At 33.6% G+C, this 17,061-nt stretch overlaps 2 protein-coding genes across 2 annotated transcripts; one reads left to right on the forward strand and one right to left on the reverse strand.

The window, feature by feature from the left end:
- Window positions 1-5,058: 5,058 nt before the first annotated feature.
- Window positions 5,059-9,153, forward strand: LOC106767285 (mitochondrial import inner membrane translocase subunit TIM8). The gene is made up of 2 exons (XM_014652142.2): window positions 5,059-5,262; window positions 8,726-9,153. Exons 1-2 carry the CDS (start codon window positions 5,215-5,217, stop codon window positions 8,912-8,914), a joined length of 237 nt encoding a protein of 78 aa, XP_014507628.1. The 5' UTR covers window positions 5,059-5,214; the 3' UTR covers window positions 8,915-9,153.
- A 3,377-nt stretch (window positions 9,154-12,530) lies between these two features.
- On the reverse strand, window positions 12,531-16,827 carry LOC106758165 (L-galactono-1,4-lactone dehydrogenase 2, mitochondrial-like). The gene is made up of 3 exons (XM_014641106.1): window positions 16,816-16,827; window positions 16,564-16,661; window positions 12,531-12,783 (listed from the first exon to the last, which is right to left on the reverse strand). Exons 1-3 carry the CDS (start codon window positions 16,825-16,827, stop codon window positions 12,531-12,533), a joined length of 363 nt encoding a protein of 120 aa, XP_014496592.1.
- Window positions 16,828-17,061: the final 234 nt, after the last annotated feature.

Raw genomic sequence — 17,061 nt, forward strand, 5'->3', positions numbered from 1 at the left:
TAAAGAGAACAAAACCACAAATTGTAAGTAGTGCATGTACCTTTTGTTGGTCAGACATCAACATGCATGCTCGACATATTTCATTACCACCAAGGTCTTCAATCAATAATTGCAAAAACCAACTCCAACTATCTTTATTTTCAACTTCAACTACTGCATATGCTATGGGAAGCATTTGGTCATTTGGGTCCCTACCAACTGCTGTAAGCAACTCTCCCTTATATAGACCTTTCAAAAAACATCCATCCAAAAAGATGATTGGCCTGCAACTTACAAAACTCTTCTTACATGCGTTCAGACATACGTAAATTCTTTCAAAGATGGCCTCATCATTATCATTGTTCACTTTAATCTTAACAGTTGACCCTGGGTTAGTTCTCAACACCTCATGCCCGTAGTCATGAAGCCTTCTAAATTGTTCTTTAAAATCTCCTTCACGTTCATTTGTAGCCATTAACTTGGCCCTTCTTGCTTTGGAAATTGATACCTTGGTGTTCCATTTCCTTAGTGCTTTATTACGTATATCTTGTACCTTTATAGTTGGATTATCATGCAACACCTTATCTACTTCATGACTCAACCACTTACTATTCATCATTTTTATGTTTAGTTGTCTGCTGCAAGCATGGGTATCAAGAACCTTCCTTAACTGCCAAACCTTTCTTGATGGCAAATATCCTAAGTAAGCAACCCATGGGCACTTTTTTTGCGCACCCATGCATCTCACCCGAACCCTACGCTTATCATTCTTTACAAACTTAAGATCCCTCCCAATATGAATAACATAGTTTCTAATTGCTTCCTTAAAGTCCTCCTTATCATTAAAAATAGTACCAACTTCCCATTTGTAATCTACCATGGACTTTTTCTTTCCAAATGTAGGAAACAGACATCGGCTTGGTTTGTCTTGATTGTCATCCTCCTCACTATCACTATTTTCTGGAGTTAACAGTTCTTCTGCCTCAGAATCATCATCAGACAACCCCCTTCCAATATCTTCAACCATGTAATCTTCATCACTCTCCTCACTATTGATTTGCACTTCCACTTCTTCCTCACTACTGTTTTGTACTTCATCCACTTGCACTTCTTCCTTCACTTCCTCTGCCACCACACCACCTACTTCCTCCACCTCCACTGCCACCACCTCCACTTCCTTAACTGCCTCCACCTCCACTTCCTCAACTGCCTCCACCTCCACCTCCACTTCCTCCACCTCCACTTCATCATGTGTGTCCAACTTATCACCAACTTCCTCCACCACGCACTGTTTCTCAACCTCCTCATTTTCCTCTGCAGCAGCCTCAAACCCACTACCCTCACCACTCTCTGCAGGCCCTTGGCAAAGGTAAAGAATTTCATTCTCATTCTCAGTTTCCACAAAGTCTGGTTTGCTAACTTTATGCACAATAAATAAATCCACCTTCCCCAAAGATTTAGCTATTTCCATCATATTCATAGCTCCCCTATCGTCATACAGGCCATGTAAAATATTGTCAATGCTATAAACTAACTCTTGTACTTCCATGTAACCCATTTCTTTAATTGTAGCAACCACTCCAAAATAACTCCATGTGTCANGGTCAATGTCCCAANAAGATATCTNCCCACCTATATANTTAAAGGGAAACACATCCTTTATCAAGGTCCCACCGTAGTGGACCACCACCTTAAACCTATCCTCACTCATCCCAAACCCTACCCTGCACATGGAAAAGGGGACCACTTTCATAAATTAATAGCAATGAGACCAATTTAACACCAAAAGGGGGACCAATTTCAACACAGACAGTGGACCAATTTCAACAACCAACACGACACCAATTTCAACAAAGAAAACGACTACGAAACCGACAAATAAAATCATTTTTTAAGTAATTACACCCATACAAAACAAACACACAAATTCGACTCATTACAGAACAAACACACCCAATGCGATCACGAAGCAAGTAAGAACACTAACCTGACGACGAAGAAACGAAACAACCTCCCTTGACGAACCATGAACCTTGACGAACAACGCCCACAATTTCAATCTTCTGACCCCAATTTGAATCGCGCTCACGAACCACGAACCCTAAGCTGACCCCAATTTCAATCCCAATCCCAATCGCAATCGAATTCCAATTACCCCAATCTTCCCACCCTAATTACCCCTAATTCCTTTCTTTAATCCAACCCTAATTAATATAATTTACACGTCACAATTATATAGATTTTTTAAAACAATTAACAATGCCAAATCAGCACATGTTAGACACCTAATAGCTCTGCCGTTAGGGAACTTAACGTCGTTAGCAAAAAGGACCAATTTGAACAGTTTTTGCAAAAGGTAGGACTTAAGTGAACTTTTGAAAAAAAGGAGGGACCACTTTGAACAAACCCTCCCAAAGGAGGGATCAAAATAGGTATTAAACCTTAAAAAAAATATTACTGGATGTATTAATCATTTAGATACATTTATTAAAATAATGAAAGAAAATATATTAGTAGTATCAACAAGAAAAATGAAAATTTTTCAAAAGAAGACAAAAATTTTAGGTTATGAAATTTACCAAAATAAAATAACTCAAATACAAAGATTATTAGAATTTACATCTAAATTTCTAAATGAAATAAAAGATAAACAACAATTACAAATATTCTTAGGATGTGTAAATTACATAACAAATTTTATCCCAAATATTAGAATACCATATGCACCATTATTCAAAAGACTCCGAAAAAATATGCCTTCATGGTAAGAAGAAATGACTCAAACTATAATAAAAGTAAAAGAATTAGTTAAAAACTTCCTTATTTAGGAATACCAAATCCATAAGCTTTTCTAATAATGGAAATAGATGCCTCTAAATTAGGCTATGGTGGACTTTTTAAAACAAAAAGTTCAAGAATCTACTAAAGAACAAAAATATCATTCAAGAGTATCTGGCATTCCACCCAATAATACTCTATTGTCAAAAAAGAAATTTTATCAATAGGTTTATGTTTACAAAAATTCAAGATGATTTATTCAATAAAACATTTTTTATTTAAACTAATGTTTTGACAAAAGATGTCTAGAATTTGGTTTCTAAACATATTTTTGCAAGATGATAAGCTTTATTATCTTGTTTTGATTTTGAAATAGAACATATAAAAGGAAAAGAAAATTCATTATCATATTTTTAATAATATAGTTTTTATAAGAAAAATAGTAATGAGTGGACAACCACTAAGTAAAGAACAATATGCCCCCATGGGATCACAAAATCCAATCTTGAAAATATTAGTAACACCTCAACCTTAGCCAAAAGTTCAAGCATCCTTGGAAGAAATATTAAAATTTCCTCTAACAAAAGCCAGTAGTTCTAAAAAACCTTTAGTAGAAACTTCCAACAAATTCATTCCTTTTCAATACTAAAATATCTTTATTGGTCTAAAAGAATTTACCCCAGTCTCTAAACTTCTTGATCGAGGTTATACACAAATCAAATTAATGAACAATTAGAAATGCAATATATACTAGAAAGTCACTCTTAGATCATCTCTCAAGGATCAAACACGTGGTTCAGACATTAGATTAAACACGTGGTGAGAGAAGGTTTTGTGCAACTAAAATTAATCCTTTAAAAACACGAATTCAAGTTACAATATGTAACATATAATATATAATAGTAATATAATAGTAGTTCGGAGGACAAAAATCTATGCACATGAAGTTTATTAATAAAAAGATATTTTTACAGATAATTTAATAATTTATAGCATTTTATACAATGATGGATTGTAGATATGCTATTGATAGTTGAAATAGAAAATAATTGTTGTAAATGTTAGAAGTGGATTTTAAGCCTAACTTAACCCTACAAAACCGGCTTGTAGGGTGAGGTTTGCACCCACTTATATACACTTAAATGGCCTCATCTCTAGTCGATGGACTTCCAACACACCCTCTTCACGCCGAGATATATACATCTCGAGCGTGGGATTAGACTTTTTAATGGGTGGTCCGATAGCGGCCCGATAACGGGTGGAACAATATGCCCAACGACGACAGAAATCGCTAGGATGAGCTCCAGTCATGACTCTGATACCATAAGCGAGTTCTAAGTGGGCATTTCTCTTTCTATTCCACCCGTTGTCGGGCCAATATTGGTCCACCCAATTTCTACTATCACGCACGAGATGTCTATACCTCGACGTGAAGGGGGGTGTTGGAAGTCCCACATCGACTAGAGATAAGGCCAATTTATAATATATAAGTGGAGTGCAGACCTCATCTTAAAAGCTGGTTTTGTAGGATTTAGTTTGGCCTAAAACTCACTCCTAATAGTAAAATACTTTTTCCTTTTGGAACATGTTAACTAAACGGTAATTTTATGTTAAATTGAGTTTTTTTTTTTAAATAATTATTTTATAATAAAAGTTAAAATTGGTTATGTAAGTATTTGTTTCGAAAGTCGGGTTTTTATGGACGTAGACCATCATGTTTTATACAATATGATATATATTTTGAATTTTAGATTATTTTTCAAATTTGTATTATAGTTAGTATAATTTAGAATGTCAATTTGATTTAGGAATTATATAATTTAGAATGTAGTTTATATTTTAAATTGTTTTTCAAAATTGTATTTTAGATGGTATAATCTAAAAATTTGCATATTTTGAATTGTATACTCCAAAATATTACAGAATTCAAAATATAAAGTATTCTGAACTGTCTTCTCAAGTTATAAATTATAAAATTGAAAATATAAATTTGTATTTCAAATTATAACGTATAAAATGTATTTTATATTTTACATTGTTTTTCAAACTTGTATTATTTATTATATAATCCAGAAGGTAAATTTATAGTGTAGATTGTATATTCTAAAACATATTGTTCAATCCAAAACTATAATTAAAACACTAAAAAAATTATGTACTATCCTTTTCTATTATATGGAGGTGCAGAGAGAAAACATGAGGGTGCATGAAGAAATTCTCTTTTTGCATATTTCTCTTAGCCACGAGAAACGTATGAAATTGCACGTGATTGGACTGGGCCTTGAAAACAATGGTTTGGTTCATCTATCATTTCGTCTGTGCTAGGGTTTTAGAAAAGGTTTGGGACAGAAGGGCGAGGGTTTTACCGTTTTAGGTTAAATTTCATACGATAGTTTGGTTGGCTTGTGGCCTTAGGGTTTTTGTAGATTCGGTCGAAGAGTTCTCTCCACTTTCTCTATGGATCTTTCAGACCTTAATTCAGCTGAAATGCAGAAATTTTATTCTGTAAGTTTAATTTCTTCATACCCCTTGTTAGTATCCTGTGATTTTACGGGATTCTTATGTATGTGAAAATGAACATATCATCGCCGATTTAAGAAAATAACGTTAATTTTCGTTGATAGCAGTACATGTATACATTCGTTTTCTCTCTTGTTTGTTATGAATTAATCAAAGGTTGATTCTGTTATTTTAGCTATAAATTAAATCTGAGTTATTATGCAAGTTACAAGATGAATAAACTCTACCTTATACTGATTAGCGGAAGCATGTATTACCTTTTGCAATGTGTGATGATGTTATTCCAATGCCATATAATAATTCGTTAGTTTCCAGAATTAAAGTACAGGTGTGTCGATTTTCTATTTTTACTGTGAATTTTGGGGAGTTATGCTTGACTTTACTTTTAGTTGCTTTAATCTTAATTTTACCTATCTTCGTATTCTGCGAATGCAGTCTGAAAAAATTGGAAGATGGATGAGAAAAATTGCATTTATAAGAGTTATAGGCAAAATAATTTTAGTTTATAAATTACCTAGTTTTAGTGTCTAACCTTGCTGTTACTGTTTCAAGCCATATTCTGAGATGGTTTTTGTGTTTCTCTTATGTATGCTTTATAGTGAGAATAGTGATGCTTAAGTATCATTAGTTGGTCACATACCTTTTTTTTTCTTGGAGAATGTTAATGGTTCTCTTTTAGTGTTATTTTTGCTATCTGCTTTGTGTCAGAATAAATACAAGTTTTGCCCATGCAATTTGTAACATCCCAGCTTAGGATGTACCGAACAACTGTTTTTATTGTGAGAGAATGATCCAACATCAGTCGTTAAGTTCTTACTACAGTTCTATCACATTAATCAACATCAATGCATAATAAGACTATAACGACCAATACAATAACAAACCATACATTCCCTTAAATGGAATCATGATCAACTCATTAGCTCTATACCACAGTTATTCTTATCAGTGCTAAACTAAGCATGAGTCGGAATCCTACGAGCGAGACATCCATCCGTTTCTACTTCTCGAAAGAGGAAAAGGTAGAACTCGAATCTCAGTCTCTCCAACTGCCTCTCATGGACGAAGAGAACCATGTCTTTCACCGTCTCTTAAAGACGAAGAGATCTACCTTTCTACCTTCTCGCAAGAAGAAAGGTACCAATGAGGATTTAAAGAAGTATAATTAGAAGACATACTCCATATCATAACCACCATTACACTGCAGGGGTTCAACAGCGTGACCCGCTCACTAAGTTCAACAATGATCACATAAAACCATTACCGTACTCTCGTAACCCATACAAAACATATCTCATGTTATGACATTCTCAAGTCAATAAATACCACTATAGTACAAAGTCAACCAACACACATCAATAAGTTAGCCAAGTACTAACCACATCCCCCCTATTTTCAATATACACATATCAAAAGATGAGAAACCCATCTACTTTTCCAAAGTGGAACCCATGTGGGTCCACCAATTTTCTTCACGTAACATACACCATGGCCCCACACTCTTCAAACATTTAATGCATGGTATGTTCTTCTCGTATTAAAACTAACATCCCATGAGTATCGTGTATAAGGAAAACATAATGTGAAACTTTGTTCCATGACTTACATCACATGAAACCCTTATGGCTTCTTCCTAGTGCCCTGGACATCACATACCAGACTAGCTTTAGGAGAGAAAACATGTGCCCCTATCTCATAAACAAGGAAACAACAACCCACATACCCAAATGACTTATACATACCCTACATTCCCCATACGAAACTCTTTACCCACGTGTAATGATAAAGAACCAATCTCCATACAAGCATGTATTCATCTCTCTAAAATGATTTGGCTTGGAAAAGAACAACACTACGTGCATGATGGTTCCCTTCAGTCCTCATAGTCATCACCACAACATAACATCACCAAATGACTTACAACATCAAACAAAAACTCAATTCACTAGCCATACACCTCTTTTGCACACCATCACAAACACCATAAACAGACAACATGGTTACGTAGAAACACATTATTCATGGTGGCTACATGATGGTACTCGAACAAGTTCATGCATCAATTTAAACTCCTACGTTCTCTCGGTTGCTCCAAAAAACCATGTAACCCATTTAAGATCCCAAACTACCCATGACCATAACCTAATCCTCATATATCACGGTTTTCATTGATATTCATTAAACAGCATGTTCCCTCAAACTAATACCTACACCCTATATACCCACGTTCACTTACACTCCCGACTTTCTCATTTGCACCAGAACCCGTGTGTCCCTTTACTCTAAACAGCCCAATCTGATATTTGACCAATGTTTTCCCGTTCCCATACTTTAGTGCCTAACCACCACAACGAAACTACCATAGCCTACTATCACCACTAAACGAAAACACCCTCATCCCACTATAACTCAGTCTTGGGAACACGTTAATTTCCCCCCTCCTTACTGCTGCATGAAAAACACATTGCTAAACCATACAAAATCCCAGAACCTGTGCTGAACTCCCATCAAGCCACAAACTCCTGCCCGTAACGTTATGAGCGAACCTAACCTCAAACATACATGGCATCTTCTACAACATCCTAGAACCAAACACAACCCTTAAACGTAACCAAGGCATTCAAGCCCTTGAACCACACTACCCCTGAATTGGAATGCGCTCATCATGCGTAGATTACACTGCCAGGGTCACCCACAGCTTGCACAGAATGGCAAGATCAAGAGCATATATTCCATAACAAATCACAAACATAAAGAGTTAGGTCCCCTTACCTCGATGGATCTAGGTTTCCCTTTGGTCCTACATTTTTTGCCTCAAGGTTTCTTTCCCTTTCGCCACACTGCAGCTTAGCAAAACTCAGATCTTCTTCGTAACCACTCACGGCTTTCTCTCTATCTGCTCTTGCTTTCTCTTTCCCCTCCTTACAGTTCTCTCTTCTCTCATTTTAACCTAATCCTCCCCAAAGATAAACCCCTCTTGACTTCTCTTTCCCTTCCGTACAGTTCTCTCTTCTATCGTTTTAACCTAATCCTCCCCAAAGATAAACCCCTTGCTCCTTTATGGCCATTCAGTTTCCTAAACTTTCTTGGAGATGAATCTGGTGCCTTTGCCCATTCTGTTCACCAAAAATAAAACATCCACCTTTGCCCATTCAGGAATCAAGTCCCTGCACCAGACTACACATACGCACTTAACCACTACACTAGTCACATTTCATTGATTAATATGCACAACAATAGCCATATAAAAGCATATAAAACGCCCTATATATAAATAAAGCACTAAATAAATAAATAAACAAATTTATCCATTAACAATCTGTATTACAAATCTTCACAATACTAATTCCTTTTATTTTATGACATATTTTATTAAATTTATTTTTTCTTCATCGGGTTTTACACAATTCATAAAGTAATATGCCCTTAACTATCCCTCTAATTTCAGGAAGAACAGCAAAGAGCTATGGTTAATGAAATGGTGGCAAAGCTAACAAGTGAATGCTGGGACAAATGCATCACGGGTACACCTGGGAATAAATTCAGTTCCAGTGAATCTAATTGTCTTTCAAACTGTGCACACCGTTACTTGGAGATGAGCATGCTTATCATGAAAAGGTTTCAGAGTATGCAATGAAGATGAAAAGTGTATCCTGAAATTTCTCATCTGCATGATCGTCAATATTGGAATCTTATTATCTGGAAGCTATGTTTCTTTGGATTAAATTATATTTGTTGAGACTCTTGTGTCCAAATATTTAGTTTACATTTTACTTTCCTGAAATTGTGTCCAAATATTTGGCTTTCCTGAAATTTACAGAGGAAAAAACCTACCTATTTTATGAATTACATATATGGCTTGCGTGGCTGAAATCATAAGTCAGTTGCAATTTCAAATTCTCAATCAAATAAGTAAAAGAAGATAATGATGTACGAAAATTATATTATTTGTTAATGTCCAGTTTCCCTCCAATACCTTTAAAATAAGAGAATGGATAGAAATACAGTATACTGTTATCATAGTAGGATTTCACCGTATTATAGAAAATTTATAGACAAGTTTTAAGTTCCTATCAATTTGAATATATTTAACTGAATTTTTATTAAAAAAATTATTTCCCTTATTAGTATTTAATATTTTTATAATTTTCTATTGAGTTTCCATACTTAAATTTACTTCAGCGCGGCACGAAAGTTAATTTATATCGTCATCGCCATCTTGTACAATAATTCTAGAGGACCTCACTCTTCGTCATCTCCACTGCTGTAATGATATATATATATATATATATATATATATATATATATATATATTTTTTTTTTTTTTTCTTTTCGTTTTTGTGATGTTAATGCCTTGGTTCGTTGTTTGTAAAGGTTGCTTTTTTGTTATCATTTTTGCTCGTGTCTTGCTTTTTTATGCTTGCGTGTTTTATGTTTAAGATGAGTCTATATAGCCATCAAACCACTTGATAAGTATCTCGTTCTACCAAAATATGATTTTTTTTTTCACATCGTAGTGGTAAATATAGTATACAAGCATCTTAATACGTTTTGAGACATATTTGAATTTTGAGTTGTAACTTTTTTAATCTAACTTGTATAAGAAAATATCCACCCTAAAGTTCATTTCTCTAAATTAAAATGAGCTGAGAATAACAATAATTTGTAGATTATAAATTAAGATGATTCAACTAGTTGGTCATATAATATCTCTTAATATGTTTCTCTTAATACGTCTTGCATAGTTCTACATAGGTCAAATAATATCTCCATTAATAAAATTTAGCTTTTGATTTATAATGCAATGAGTAATATTAATATAGGATGTGACGTTTTTGGAAGAAAGCTAGTATCAATAACGTTGTAACCAAGGTAATGACGGGACGAGTAACAAAAATATAAAAAATTTAAAAGTAGAGTTTAAAGTTGCTATCATAGTTTATTTCAGAAAGCAACAAAAAGAATTGGAATGATGGTGTTCTACAAAACTGAATTTTGGTTTTGGAAATCGATTATACATACGGAATGTTTTAACAACCTACAATGCCTATCCAAAGACTATACGTTTGATTAAATATGCAAATCAAATATGCAAAATGATGTGATTTTCAACAAATGGTTATTTCTCCAAAAATAATAATGAAAGACAACATAGGGCCAATGATAGACAAGAAGAGATAAATTATTTAGGTTTTTTGTTTTTTCAAATTTTATATTTTTTTGACATTTTTATGACAAATAATATTTATGAAAAATTGAGATTTATGAAAATTTAAGAATATTTTTTTTAGAAAATAAACTAAAGAAACAAACTGTAAAATAACCTAAATGAAAAAGTAAAACCAACAATAATGTAAAATAAAATAGTAAATCACAGTCTAACAAAAACAAAAACAAGTGTTGTTTAGTGAACATGAATATGCAATAAACATATTGAACAAACTCAAACTAAACAAGCAAAATAATTAATAACTGGTGTGTGCAGTGTAAGGTGGGTGCATAAAGTATTAAATCGGTCGAAATAAAACATATGGATGCAGGAATATTAAAACCATGGTGTGGTGTGTGTTATGATTGTGAATGTGTAGCAAATAAAATAAAGGGTAATGATACTTTAACATTCAATTTTGACAAATTTTTGACACTAGATATGTGTCATTCCTTTATTGGTCATGTGATAAATGTTTAAAAGAAATTGAAAATGAGGTGGAATTAAAGGACTTTAGGGATTTAAAGTTTTTTTTTTGGTTTTCTTTCTTTTCACACTTCTTCTTCGCATCCAACCAAACCAAACTTCCTATCCTCCCCTCTCTCTCCTTCTTTCGGTGTTCAGGGGATTGCGTCGGCGACGATTTCCTCCCCTGTTTCCTCCTTCACTTTTTAATTCGACTCTCACTTTCGCTTTTCTGATTCCCTCCTTGCAAATGCTTCTCGTCCCTATATTTTGCCGTTACTCCAATTGTTGTTTCTACACAATGAGTTTTACAAAGAATTGTTCCTTGGTCATGAAGTTAGATATAAATGTGATAATTAATGCCTGGAAATCACTTGTATGTCCAATAAGTCTTAAAAAAAATTGGTTCACTTAAAAATCAATGCCATTTTCACAGTTGACCCTTATGTGCAAAATTTTTTCCTGAACTCCCCACTTATGTGACCTTTACTCCTGGTGTTGTTTTTGCACAATGAGTTTTACAAAGAATTGTTCTTTGGCTATGGAGTTCGATATAAATGTGATAACCAATGCCTGAAAATCACTTGTATGTCCAATAAGTCTTAAAAAAAATTGGTTCACTTAAAAATCAATATCATTTTCACAGTTGACCCCTGTGTCCATAAACTTTGCCTCAACTCTCCACTTATTTGGCCTTTGTTCCCAATGTTGTTTCTGCATAATGAGTTTTACAAATAATGGTTCCTTGACCATAGAGTTTGATATAAATGTGATAATCAATGCTTGAAAATCACTTGTATGTCCAATAAGTCTTAAAAAAATGGTTCACTTAAAATTTAATGTCACTTTCACAGTTAACCCCTGTGTGTAGAAACTTTGCCTGAACTCCCCACTTATGTGGTCTTTACTCCCAGTGTTCTTTCTGCACAATGAGTTTTACAAAGAATTTTTCTTTGACCATGGAGTTCAATATAAATGTGATAATCAATGCCTGAAAATCACTTGTATGTCCAATAAGTCTTAAAAAAATTTTGGTTCACTTAAAAATCAATGTCATTTTCACAGTTGACCCCTGTGTGTAGAAACTTTGTCTGAACTCTCCTCTTATTTGGCGTTTGCTCCCAGTGCTTTTTCTACACAACGAGTTTTACAAAAAATGTTTCATTGGGGATGGAGTTCGATATAAATGTCATAATCAATTCCTGAATATCACTTGTATGTACTAGAATTCAAGTTCAATATCAAGTTTAACACACTAGAATTACAAAAAAGGCTATTGAGTTAGTTTGTACTACCAATGATGAAGCTGCTAAATTTTTTCATTTAAAAAACCTTATTTCATCTTTTCTCTAAAAGTTGTTAAAAATTAATAAAATCTGAAATAAATCGCCAAAACTTTCATTATACAAAACATCAAAACAAAAGGAAGTACAATCATTGTGATAAACATGAAACTATGTTTACTTCATATGACCAAGTAATACAAGTTCACCCATCCTGGCTTAATAAAGAATTTGGAACTATCTATATGAAACAATTATCGAGGAAAGAGTTTTATTACCCAAGAAAATATATCATCCTAAAATGGGTTTGAAGCAGGACTCAAGGGACTCCTATTATTCGTTGCCCAATGCTGCTCAACTGGAGCAGGAGTAGGTATCTCTTCATTCTTTAAAAGTTGCTTCAACTCTTCAATGTATTCAACTTGATTAATGCTGATGATGTTCTTTTTATTGAGAGGATCCAGGGCAATTAGTTTATCTCTTAATTCTGTGAAAGAAAGCTCATCTATTTTTTGTTCTTCTGCTGATTCACCTCTAGATCCTTTAACTCTGTATAAAATAACAACTTATGCACATCTTTAAATAGCAAAGTTCATAATATGGCACCAATTAAATAATGACACATTTCACAAGGGAAATATAAAATGAAAACGAAAGTGTTTGGCAACAAGCTACTTAATACAAAGTGATTAAAACGGTAGCAAAATCACAAGAATATCAATGAGATCACATAACTTTTTCAATAACTCGGATCAATACGCAAAATACATTAACACAAGAAAACTGCAGTAACATAATATATAAACGACTATGCAAAAAGTGAAATGGTAAATTAATAATAATTTATTTAAATGGTCAATGACTCATGTTTATACTTACAAAAAGAATACTTTACTAGTGTTTGCACAAGTTCATGTTATATGAGAAGAGTACCATAAAGCTTTAAATATACAATTCTACTTGTGCTCAAATGAGAAGTCTCCATCGCAATAAAAAGTAATAAAGCATATATTTCAGGACACCGACACATTTATTTTAACAAGCAGTCAATTTCACATTTCAAAATGCATTAAATCCAAATTTCACTATTCAAATTCCCGTTTCTCTTTCCTTACGATGATAACATTTCTTCTTTAATTATGACATTCTTCTATCCTCCCACCCGAAGAACAAGAAACCGTGTAAGGGCTTCCTCGAAATGGAAAGAGATTTATGAAATAGAATAAAAGAAACTGAACAGTTTTACTAAATGATTGAGAAAAGGAGAAGAAATTCTCCTGTAAGGTTAAACAAATAAGGTTAAATAATATCTTAATAACACCCATAAAACAACAAAACCCCTAAATGGCAAATAAATTATAAAACAATTCAAACTCATCGATCAACAACAAACGATTGTCCAAAGGAACGGTCCAACAATGGCGTAATGGCGAAAACGCAACGCTTTCGGTGGTCGTTGCTTCCAAACAATGGAATTACGGTGAAATATCCTCCAGTGAATGGCGACGGTCCCGAAACGGTCAAAACTCCCTCAAACAATGGTTCTCCCTCACCGCAACACGACTCTAGGTGCTTCTTCTCTCTCTAGGGTCCTCTCCAACCCAAAGTGATATTTCGATTTTGAAATTCCAAAATAAAGCCCGCCACTTGAAAAACCAAACCCTGGGTAATGATACTTTGAGACCCAAAATTTGACAAATTTTTGACACCGCCACGTGTCAAATTCTGGGTGGTCCACGTTTTTGAAGAAAAAAATAAATAAAGAATGATGTGGATTAGTGGGAGGGGTTTTAAGAGAGGGGAATTGAATTTCAGATTTCAAATTGCAACTTGAGAGATTGTGAACCAAAACCCTAGAGAAAGAAACTCCCACTCTCGCGACAAAACCTCTGTCCCCGTTTCCATCGTGACACGCCGTTCAATGGTCACCAGAGGACTTTTTCCGTTGTGTCGCCGAAGTCGCGTCTCTTCCTGCTCCTCACGTCTCTTCTCACTCATCGCGTCTCTTCGCGTAGGTCTCACATGTTCATCAATTTAGTATTTTCTATATATTCACATGTTTTCTGTCATATGTTGAACTTAAATAATTTTTGCTCTGAGCTTTGAAAGAATGAATAAGTTGTTTGCCAAATCCACCAGCAGGTAGGTTGTACTCTGTTGTAGGTTGTCCCTGCTAAAGTTGCTTTTGACCAAACTGTGCGTTCTGCAGTTTGGAACAACATCTACTTTGTGGTTTTGGGCTTATTGCGTTTTGAATCTTTGACTAACATATATGGTGAAGTGAAGTCAACATTTTTCCCCTTGCTTACTGTGAGTACCTGTTTGATTTGTTTCTTTATGGTGTTTTTGGATTTTAATTTTCAATGTAATTACCAACCTCATTGTAAAGTTGTGGAAATGTGTCAAGCTAAAAATTGAGCTTATGTACTTGGACTATGTCATACTCTCAACCTGGAGTTGGTAGAGCATTAAACAACTAGTGTTGGGCATATAGTAGGTAGTAGTAACAATTTGAGTGAACCTAGAATTTAAAATTTTTAGCTATTTTGGTTTCATCCCATTGTCATTAAAAGTTTTGTATCTTTGTACCTTGTTCTTAAATTATGAATTATTTGAATTGTTTAGGGTAGCTTATCCTGAAATCTGCCTTATGCCATACTGTTTCAAGTGTCACAACATTGTGTTTTGCTTGTTCCTCGTACCTCCTCTTCATGAGCTTAATAAGTAGTACCCTAACTATGTTGAAGATGCTATTGAATGAAAAGACTGTGAAATGTACTCAGTCCTAAATCCCTAACTAATATTATATCTGTAGCAAAGCAAAGGGCCAGAGGAAAGCATGTGGGTATAATAAGAAGAAATGATCTGATGCCTATGTTTGCATATAGAAAAATGAACAAATAGAATATAGAGAAGGTGGTGTACCATCTATATGTCCACTGTGGGAATGGCCTTGTTACAGATTACTCATTTGTTTTTATAGACACCTGTAAAGTAAAACGAGAAAATTGAAGGAAGAAAGTGTTTAAATAAGAATTCAATTAGTAAAGCTAAACTAAACTAGCAGGTAGGTTGTACTGTGTTCTAGGTTGATTGATATCCTGTGATAACCAAATCCACAACTGACCATAATGATGTAAATGGCAGAGCAATGTTATATACCTATACTAATGGGAACATTAGAAAAAAATAAATTAAATTTACCTGTCGCCTACTGGAATCATCCTTGCTACCAAATGCATTTATGGCAANCTCAATTATGGAAGTAACCTTCTCCCCCATTTGAATAACTTGAACAGAAAAGTTGTGCGTGGCCAAAAACAAAAGATAGTAAAAAATTTTGTTAAAAACAATAATTAGAGAACATTCTAGAACCAATTTCAAAATTTTGTTTAAGTTGAGTGAGACAATTTTTTCATCCTCTATTCTACCCTGCACTTTTTCTCATTCTCCAAAGTATATCCTTTTATTTAAAAGTGAATAAATAAATAAAAATTGCTAAATAAATGAAAAGGTTTAGTTCTAAATGTATTACCCAAATTACCTAAAAACATTTTTATGATTCCCTTTCATATGTTAGTATTTGTAATTATCATTATTATTGCTCTAGTGTTTTTCTCATAGTAATGTTTGTTTTAAGGGAAAATTAATTTCTTATATGCATAAAGTTGTGATGGCTTTGTTATAGATTTGTATTTATTAAGGCTTGCTTAGTTTAACAAATTTTTTATCATCACCTGTTTCATCATTTCTTGTACCTATATTTGAAATCAGTAAAAAGAAAATAGGTGACACATTTGTAACAACAATAAATTAAAAAAATATCCCAAAAAAAATAGGCCTTAAGTCTCTCTGGATCATTATTTATTGTTGGCTTTAACTTATTCATGTTGTTGTTGATGTTGGGGTTTCAAAAGAAGAGCTTTCTTATGATATAGTGAAAGAAGCTCTTGAAAAATATCATGTGCCATTGAACCAGAAAACGTCTTTGTTTAAAGTCATGGTGCAAAGACGAAAGTGATAGCAAATGCATTATAAGTGGGTAGTTTAGGCTAACTTTATGCACGAAGAAGACATTTTTGAATATGCCACTTATTTTGAAATGCATATTTTAAGTGAAAAAATAATACCTTGTAAATAGCACCTTAAACACACATTATGAAATACAAATCCTGGACATTATGCAACAAAGATCGTAGACAAATAATGCTTAGTGTTGTATTAAACCATGTCAAAATGATTATCAAATGTAACACAATCATCATTCTAATGTTCAAATTACATTACTAATAAATGTTAACAATACATTTCTTTCATCAATTCTAATACATGAACTGTAAATATTGCAAGACTTCTTTCTGCCGCACATTGTCAGGATTCAATATCCATTCAGAAACATACTTCTCCCTAATCTCTTGCAGTTCCTCCTGCAAACAAATGAATGAACACAATATGAATCATATGACCATGTTGAATAAAAGTTGTAAATAAGTAAAATTTTTCATAACATACACTAGTGTAATTAGGGATTGTTTTGCCTTTAGTATACAAAATTACATCTCAAATCAAACATGATATTACCTTCCCTATCATTCGTGGCTATACGAAAGTAATATCCATGATCCTAAAAATTAAGATCTCAACTTACTACCAATTATCTAGAGGAATGCTACAGTTCTATTTTAGACCAAAGGGTATGTACTTAAAGCCAACAATAAATAATCATCAAGAGAGACTTAAGACCTTTTTGTTTTGGGATATTTTTTTAATTTATTGTTGTTACAAATGTGTCACCTTTTTTTTTTTGATTTCAAATATAGGTACAAC

The sequence above is a fragment of the Vigna radiata genome, chromosome 1 (assembly GCF_000741045.1).
Source record: "Vigna radiata var. radiata cultivar VC1973A chromosome 1, Vradiata_ver6, whole genome shotgun sequence".
NCBI classification, from domain to species: domain Eukaryota; kingdom Viridiplantae; phylum Streptophyta; class Magnoliopsida; order Fabales; family Fabaceae; genus Vigna; species Vigna radiata.

Excerpts from the sequence above, each read along its gene's own strand:
- LOC106767285 (XM_014652142.2), top strand. The coding sequence starts at position 5,215 with ATGGATCTTTCAGACCTTAATTCAGCTGAAATGCAGAAATTTTATTCT. Across the intron at positions 5,263-8,725 it reads AAATGCAGAAATTTTATTCT|GAAGAACAGCAAAGAGCTAT; the intron begins GTAAGTTTAATT and ends CTCTAATTTCAG.
- LOC106758165 (XM_014641106.1), bottom strand. Across the intron at positions 12,784-16,563 it reads TTGCAATATTTACAGTTCAT|AGTTAAAGGATCTAGAGGTG; the intron begins GTATTAGAATTG and ends TATTTTATACAG.